Source organism: Neophocaena asiaeorientalis, unplaced genomic scaffold, assembly GCF_003031525.2.
Source record: "Neophocaena asiaeorientalis asiaeorientalis breed wild unplaced genomic scaffold, Neophocaena_asiaeorientalis_V1.1 scaffold779, whole genome shotgun sequence".
In the NCBI taxonomy this organism is placed as follows: domain Eukaryota; kingdom Metazoa; phylum Chordata; class Mammalia; order Artiodactyla; family Phocoenidae; genus Neophocaena; species Neophocaena asiaeorientalis.
Window position 1 is genome coordinate 400561 of NW_020171983.1, and position 8701 is coordinate 409261.

Here is an 8701-nt window from a genome sequence, read left to right on the forward strand (position 1 = left end):
TATCAGCCCCCATGTTCCTGAGGCCTGTGAATCCCAGGGTCAGACCTAAGTCCTGAAGGGTGAAGGAGCTGGCATCCGCTGGCCAGCGGGGGAGGTAGGGGCTGGAGAGTACAGGTCCTCAAGGCCATGGCCCAGTTTGGAGACTTCAACTAGTGTCTGTTTGCAACCCTATCAACCGTGTGGCTTTTCTGTGGCAAGGGACCTGATCCGGTTGTTCCCACATGTGTCCCAGCCTCATCGTCCATGAAGTGGCAATGGCTCCAGGCCCACTCTGAGAAGGGTCTGGATCCCTGGGAAGGTGTTGGGCCACTGGGCAAGGAAAAGGGGTATGCAGTGACTGCCTGAGACTCACCCCTCAAGATGCAGACCCAGGGGGATGTTCCCTGGGCTCCCACACTCCATTCCAGGCCTGGTGCCGAGCTCGCATGGTCAGTGCTCCATTAACAGGAGTGACAAGTGTTGTTAACCGTGTGTGTCACACAGTAATGTCCTCTGCGGAAGGGCACTGCCAGCTTGTGAATCAGGACCCATCAGGGGGTCGGGCTCGGGTGGGGGTGTTTGTGGTTTAGGCTGAGAGGAGGACCCAGGATGGAAAGGGAGGGGCAGGAGTTGGGCACAGGGGGGCTCCTGGGGCCTTAAGAAAGCCCCAGGATCCACATTTTGAAGGCTGCAGCTGCTGTGTGGAGAAGGATGACGAAGAGCAAGAGAGGACGCAGGAGCCTGGGCTGGGGATGATAAGTAAGGTGGTGTGAAGAACACTAAGGGTGGGATGTAGGGGCAGTGGTCACAGGGTGGAGGGGCTCATTCTAAGAGGGGGTGTTGCAAGCTCTGGTGGGCCTAAGGGTTACCCCAGAAAGGTATCCAGGAGCTCAGGAGGGGCCAGGATTGGAGGCAAGACCTGAGAGCCATCTGGGAGAAGAGAGGCCTATGGTTCCTGAAGCTGGATTATTGGGGTAGGGCCCACCCAAGCAGTCACTGCAGTAACAAGTGGGCAGAGGACAAAACCTGCAAAAAAGATGGGTGGGGGTGGCAGGAGGGTCTCAGCAATGTGAAGTGAGGGAGTTTGACTTTCCCACCCTGCCCCCAGGTCCCCCAGCCTCATAGCCTTCCCAGCATTCAGTGCTTTTGCCCTGAGGAGCAGGGGGAGCCAGGCCCAGCGGGAGTAGGGATAGCTCTGCACAGCCCTTCTAACAGCCAGAGGTGGCATCCTGCCCAGCGAGTGGAGGCTGCGGCTCTACAGGGAGTCCCACCAGGCCCCCACCACACTGTTCCACGCTAGAAGGGAGGAAAAGCTGGTCTCCCATTTCCCCCGATGGGCAGCTGCCAGGCTTTATTTTAGAATTTCCCCTCTTGGGCCCACAAGCCATCAGGCCTGGACTGATGGATGGGAGTGTTTGTCTTGAATACCAAGGGGGCAGGGCCCTCTGAGTGGGGGCTGGAGGCCAGAAGGCAGGACCCTACTGCTCCACTCATGGGGTCAAATAGGGCGGGGAGTTGGGGACCAGAGCCCCTTCCACACCAAGAGCTACTCTTTTCCTCCCCAGGCATGGTGGGCCCTGTGGAGCATACCTTCGGACCTTGGTCATGGGCTGGGCAAGGCAAATTTGGTGGTGAGGGCCCCAGCCCAACCCAGAGCCCCTCTGTGACCTTAGGCAGGCTGCTCACCACCCCTGTGCCGGGTACCCTCATCTGAGGAGGACACGTCAAGCACATTGTGAATGGTGACAGGTACACGTGATGTGTCCCTGGCCTGGGGGAGGGCTTGGATGCAGTAGATGATCAGTTCAGGGTGACAGTCATCATTATGATGAACAGGACTTCACTGTACTCAGCTCTGCAGGAGGCCCTAGAGGGTCAGGCTCAGTCCTGTCCTCAGGAGCCTCAAAACTTCCTAAAGGGGGACTTCCGTGGTGGCGCAGTGGTTAAGAATCCGCCTGCCAATGCAGGGGACAAAGGTTTGAGCCCTGGTCCGGGAAGATCCCACATTCTGCAGAGCAACTAAGCCCATGCACCACAACTACTGAGCCTGTGCTCTAGAGCCCACAAGCCACAACTACTGAGCCTGCGTGCCACAACTACTGAAGCCTGCGTGCCTACAGCCCGTGCTCCACAACAAGAGAAGCCACCGCCATGAGGAGCCCGTGCACCGCAACAAAGAGTAGCCCCCGCTCGCTGCAACCAGAGAAAGCCCGCACGCAGCAATGAAGACCCAACGCAGCCAAAAATAAATATTAATTAATTAATTTTCAAAAAAGACTTCCTAAAGAGACAGGATCTATGGAGGCACAAAGTAAGAATCTCTGGGTCAGGATTCAGGCTCAAAGGGTAGCGAGTTTCCAGCACCTCCTCCAGGAAGCCTTCCCTGACCTCCCAAGTTCCCTCAATGCTGAGCTTCCCAAAGCACCTCAGCTAGTCCTGCCCTAGTTATTCTGCCTGGTTATGTCTGTTTTCTCCTCTGAACTGTGGGAGGGCAGGGCTGACTCTGCCATATCTCCACACATCAGCACAGTCTGGCACTAGGTGTATTGGGTAACAAGGTGTGGGATGGACAGACGCAGCTGTGCTCACAGGCACAGGGGCCTCCGTGGAGGAGGCCACAGGAACCAGCACCAAAGGATGGACCAGGCTTGTGCGGACAGAAGGCTTAGAGAGCCCTGCTGGGAGGGGGCTCAGGAAGCCAGGACAGGGACAGTGAGGACAGGCCTGGGTGGGCAGAGGTGGGCTGTGGGCACCTCCTTCTGGGCCCTGAGCAAGCTGGGGGCAAAGGTGCATCAGTGAGGCACTCTGTCACTTGTGGCATTTCATCTTTGGCTGGGGAAGGCCTTCCTCTTGACACTGGGGTGACACTGGTTTGTAGCTAGTAGAGAGTGTCAGTGGGCTTGGCTCCAGGGCCTGGGTCTTAATATGCCTCAGGGGTCCTCCTGCCTTCCTGTGGGCAGGAAATGTGGCTGAGCTGAAGTCCAGGGAGTCCCATGGAGATGCCACTCAGGTCTGTGCAGGCTTCACCTTTCCTGTGGGAGCCCGATGTGGGTGGGGGAAGGGCCCACAGAGCAAGCTGGAGAATGTCTGGGATCAAGGAATCTCTGAGAGTCTGGCACGATGTCCAGGGAGTCCCTGAGCCAGTCTGGCCCCAGGGACTGCTGGGGATGGAGAAGGCTTTGGGCTGGGCACAGACCTTCCTCAGTCTCTGACCTCCCTGTGCTCTGTCCCTCAGAGATTGGCTGACGCTGCAGAGAACTTCCAGAAAGCCCACCGCTGGCAGGACAACATCAAGGTAAGAACTGCAGTGCCCTCCCCAGCCCCTAGGACCTGCCCACCCGCAGCAAGGGTGGATGTGCATGCAGGGGAAGAGGGAGAGAGAGGCTGCCCAGACCCACTGGAAGGGCACCAAGGGCTCTGTGGGGTGGAGCCGGGAACCTGTGCCCAATGTTCAGCAAACATTTGAGGCTCCCCTTGGTGCTGGGACACAGGGTGCAGATATGAACCTCTCATTCCACTCCCAGCTCCCAGAGGAGCTATGGAGTCCCCCATGAGCACATAGGCTGCTCTGAAATGATGCTCCCCAAAGTTGGCATCCCCTTGGTGGTTAAGGAGTTGCACAGACTCCTTGGACAGCCCCTGGGGCAGAGAGGCCTCTTGATTCCAGGACTTCCCAGACTTTAATACACTGACCTGGAAGAGATGCTGGGGGAAAGGGACCCTATCCCCTTCCCAGACTTCCCCGAGCAGCAGCCTGTCTTCCAGAAGGCTGCCAGGCTGGGATCGGGGACCAGGCTGTTACAGCCACTAAATCCTCTCCTTCCGCCAGCAAAGCTCAGAAGGGGCTCAGGCGCGGAGCAAGTGGCGGCGTGAGAAGCTGGGAGCAGGACTCTTTTTGAGGACAGAAGGGCCCAGAATGTGGGGGAGGGAAGGAAAGCCTCATTGATCCCCAGCCTCACACCCAGGTGGCTCACATATTCAGGCAGCTTGTGTTTGATTTGGGCAAGACTGGACACACCTGCACCTTTCCTGTCAAAGGATAACAGTAAACCAGAAGAGAGACTGAGGCAGCGTTCCTCCCAGACTCAGGAAACCCCCGATGCCAAGGATGACGGAACCCTCGGGGACCAGACCAGTTGGCAGGGCTCGCTGTGTCCTCCACACCCGCTCAGGCATGTGGGCCACGCCTCCCAGTGGTCTCTGTGCTAAATGCAGGGAGAGGCACCAAGAGCTGCCCCCTGGCACCCAGGGGCCAATAAGGGGGATGGGGGAGGCCTTGACTCACTCCAGCTCTGAGTCTGGCACCTCTAGGAGGCAGGAGGGATTATTATTCCTACTTAACTGATGAGAACCCTGAGGCACAGAGTGGTTAGACCTACCTGAGGTCACCTGTTGGGGGCAGAGTCTCACAGCTGTGCCGTCAGGTGCCAGGGGGTGCATGCCTATGATGCAGGCCCCCTAAACCTGTTCCTTCTCCCCAGTCCCCATCCCTCCAGGCCACCCTGAGCGCACACCATAGCACTCTTCCTTTGCTGCCTGGTGGGTGCTTGGTGCTGCCCTCAGGGAGCTCACATGGAGTTGTGGGTAACAGATGATTGTTTACAGTGAACACATTAATGAACTAACGACTCCCTGGACCGATCCTCCCTCCCTGGGAGCTGGGGGCTGGGCTTTTTCTCACTCCGCATTCCAGCACTACAAACCCATCCCTGGGCCACCGTGCCTCCTCAGCCTCTTGATCAGAAATACACACAGTAGCCTCCATTTGCACTCCCTGGCCACTTGGATGTGCCCCCACCTGCAAATAACCTCACCCTGGCAACTCCCTGCAATTCCCAGCCTGAGCCTGCGCTCAAGGCCCCAGGATCTGGCCGTCCCTGCCTCTCTCGTCAACCTGCCTCCTCCCTCCCCTCCTCCTGTGCTCCAGCCACACCTCACACCTCACTCCAGGCCCATTCTTGATCTCTCCACCCAGAATGCCTTCCGTTCCTCCGTTTTTTTTTTTTTGTTTTTTTTTTTTTTTCGAAAGCCCCCGTTCCTCCTTTTGAAGCCCAGCTTGTCTTGCCTCTTCCCAGTGAGGCTGCTCCTGCTCCCCAGCCCATCAGCCCCTCCACCTTCTGGGAATCCAGAACCCTTGGCTCCCGCTCTGTCCCTTCTTTTGTTTCTGATGTATCTGCTTCCTCCCCTCCCCACCCAGGACAGACACACAGAGCAGGTACAGGAGAGGGAATGAAGGAATCAGGAAATAAGGGAATGAAAGCCCTCAGCCTGGCTTTCTCTCCCTCCCAGTGTAGGCCCCAAACAGGAAGACGAAGAGGCTGCCTCGGCCCCAAACCTGTTTTTTCTCCCTGACTCTGCAGAAAACCCAAGATTTCCAAGGATCATCCTACTGGACCCCTGACCCCTGATTTTCAGCTACTCCAAGACAGAAACGGCTTATCGCAGGCCAAGTGGGCACCATGGGGGCCTACCGGGAAGGAAGGCCCAGGTCTCAGGGTGTCCAGGAGATGCTGAGACGGTGCTACTTGAGGACCCACTCCCTGCACACTGGGTCACAGTCCCTGCAGGACCCAGCAAGGGCTCACCCCTCTCTGGGCTTCAGTTTCCCCATTTGGCAAACGACCAGCTGGTGTCGGGGGCTATCTGTCAGCTCAGGTGTGATGTGTGAAAGGGTCGGTCCACACATCAGGCCATGTAGGTGCAAGTTGGTGATGGTATGGGTACATCTCTGGCCACACCAGCCCATAGGCTCTGGGTGCTTCTGTCCTAAGGCAGGAGAGGGCTCTGCTGGCCCCATCCCCTGGCTTGACCTGAGATGTCCCCAGCTATGGGTGTGACCACAGGGCCAGCTGGGCCCAGCCTTGTTTGCCTGATGCTCATTGCCCACCCCCACCAGTCCATTAGTCTGCCTGTTTGTCTGTCCCACAGGTATCTTGGGCAGAGTGGAGCTGTAGGCGCCCCCTCCTTTCCAGCTGCAAGGTCAGGGCCCTTCTCTTCCCCAGGAGTGCTGAGCTGCCCAGCAGCCGGGCTAAAAGGCATCAGTGCTAATGATGGGCCCATTAGCTGACTTGCCAGCCAGCCCTGCCTGGGCTGCCAGGGAGAGCTGCCGGGGTGCAGACTGTCCATGCCAGGGGGGATATGGGGACTTCAGGCTGCAGAAAGGATGGTGTTTTGTCCCTTGAAGGCATACCACCCACCCTTGAAACTATGTCCTTGCCAACAACGTTCAGGAGGTGACAGATAAGGAGTCCTGTTCCTTCCCAGCATTCAGGAACACACCCAGTGACAAGCTCAGGCCCTTTACACAAGCCAGGCCTTCTTAGGAATACCCTTACCTCCTTCAGAAGGGCAACACCTCCCACTCCAGTTAACTCCCTAGAGCTCCTCTTTCTGGCCACAACTCTAGGATTAGCCCCCACTGCCCACAGCACCCGCCTTTGGTGCCCCCATCACAGATGGTTCCCAGTGCATGCTCCCCCAGGCCAGTGGCCCAGTGGGCTCATCTGTCTGCTCCATCTGGCTTCTCTTGGCCAGAAGCAGTTGAGCCTGACTCAGTGCTGCCCATCACCTGTCCATGTGCCCAGCCAGGTGCCCTGTGGACAGAGCGACCAGGGCCTCAGTCTTCTTATCTCTGAGGTGGGGAGGATGGCAGTCAGCAGTTCTGGGCACAGAGGAAACCCTTGACCCACGGGACCAGACTGGAATCCACTACATGATCAGTAGGGTGTGGCCCTGCCTGTGTCAATAGCACACAGTAGGTTTGCATGCAGACCTCTGAGAAACGGGCAATGGTGTACAAACATACACACACACACATACACAATCATACCATTGACACCAGCCCAGGGACTTGGGGGATCCTGGAGTCTGCAAGGTCAAGAGGGACAAGAGAGTGAGGGGAAAATATCTGGATGTGAAGCCATGCTCCTCTCCCTACTCCCAGGTCATGACCCCACACTCCTTGCCATGGCAAGGGTAGCGAACCTGTAGCCACAGCCCTGGCTGCAGCCCTTGGACACCACGGCCCTTGTTAGCAGGCAGCACCTCCCATGGCCGCTGTAGACAGGCAGCAGGTGCTTTGGTGCCCATAACACTTAGGGTGGATGAAGATGGCCCGCCTGCCGGACACTGTGCCTGGTGCCAGCACCTCATTGTGCCAGCATTATCTGCTATCTAGATGGCCACCAAGGAGGACCTGGGCCAGGGCATGGGTCGGGGAGGCAGGAGAGGCCATTGGTTCCAGGGCCTCAGTGCCAGCCCTAGGGCCTGCAGGAGACAAAGCCCTGCCCTGGGAGTCTAATGGGAGACATAGCTCTGCCTGGGAACCTAAAGAGAAGGCTGCGAAGGCTGGGCCAGGCCAAGGAGCCGGCTGGACAGGACAGGTGGCTCCCCGGCCTGAGGTCTGCCCCAGCCACAGGGCCTGCTGCCTGCCTCTCTGCCAAGCCGGCGACAGACGGCTCTCTCAGAAAACAGTCCTCTTGGCTGAGCTGAGCTGGCAGTGAGGCAGGGCAGGAAGGCCAAGCATCCTCACTGGTGCAGCCGGGTAGCTGCCTGGGTCCTGCACAGGGGCCTGGTGAGCAAGCAGCAGTCAGGTCTGACCAAGCCACAGCAGCCGCCTTCCATGGCACCAAACGTAGATGCCAATTGCTATTCCCCATGCTCACCCCACTCTCACTTCCTCACCCTGCTGCCCACCTGCCAGCATCCCTCATGCTCTCTCTTGGGCTCAGCTCCAGCTAAGGAGAGTGTGTGTGTCATCTATACAAGGGCCGTGTGGGCCCCCTAGCCCCACTCCTCATGTGTCATATATGCACAGAAATCCACTTTGGGGGGAGGCATGTGTGTGAGTTCAGAGGGGGTGATTCCCCCCACTCCCTGCCCAGTTTGTGCAAAATGGCCCCTAAAATACCACGTAATGGAGGGGGTGTCAGAGGTGTGTACCCTGGACGTTAAGGACACACGTTTCACCCCAACCAGAGGGTTTCTTCCACATTCAGGCCCCTCCCGGGCCTGTGAAGTTACAAGCTTAAGGGGGCCACTCATGGGTTGGGTTGGCCCGAACCCCTGGAGAGGCCTCACTCCCTGTCCTCCTAGCATCATCATTCTGATTTTACAAGTGGAAAATCAAAACCCTGAGGTAAAGCCTTACTGAGGCTGAAGGGTTTAACAGGCACCCTTGCCTCATTGGTGAGATGGAGGTGACCTCCAGGAGGCCTCAAGGGGCCACAGGGACTTGTGAGGCTTCAGCCTCAGTCTTCACTCACTGCTCAGGATCCCAGAGCTCACATGTTCAGGTCAGGATTTGAGGCCAGGACCCTTTGCCAAGTCCCCTGCACATAATCGCTAGGTGGTACCACCTCTTTGTTGTGTCCCAGAGACAGGGCACTAGTGGTGGACACTGGGGCACCTGCAGCCCAAAGTAGACACAGAGGCCTTTCCAGGGACCCTCCTACCAGACCCTAACGGTCCCATCCTGCCCCGTCCCCAGCTCCACATCATATCAAACATAGTGACCACAGCTGGGTTTACAATGTATTTTCACACATGTGACCGTGCCTGCCACCATCCATAGCTAATGCCACTCTCTACCAAGGAAGGGACATGGGCCCTCTCAAGATGGGAGGGGTAGGGAGGAGTCCTGCCCACGTGTATCCGAGTCCCTGGGGCACCAAGACTGCATACAGATTCCTGAGCCTCACCTGCAGTCTGAAGCGGGTGGGGG

The 8701-nt window shown here is 57.8% G+C and overlaps 1 protein-coding gene across 1 annotated transcript in view; it reads left to right on the forward strand.

Annotated features, from left to right (window-relative positions):
• CACNA2D2 (calcium voltage-gated channel auxiliary subunit alpha2delta 2) overlaps positions 1-8701 on the forward strand; it is a 112183-nt gene that overhangs the window by 77254 nt on the left and 26228 nt on the right. Inside the window, exon 3 of the mRNA XM_024746606.1 lies at positions 3215-3274. Within this exon, the coding sequence (XP_024602374.1) occupies positions 3215-3274 (60 nt within the window). The remainder of the gene's footprint in view (positions 1-3214; positions 3275-8701) is intronic.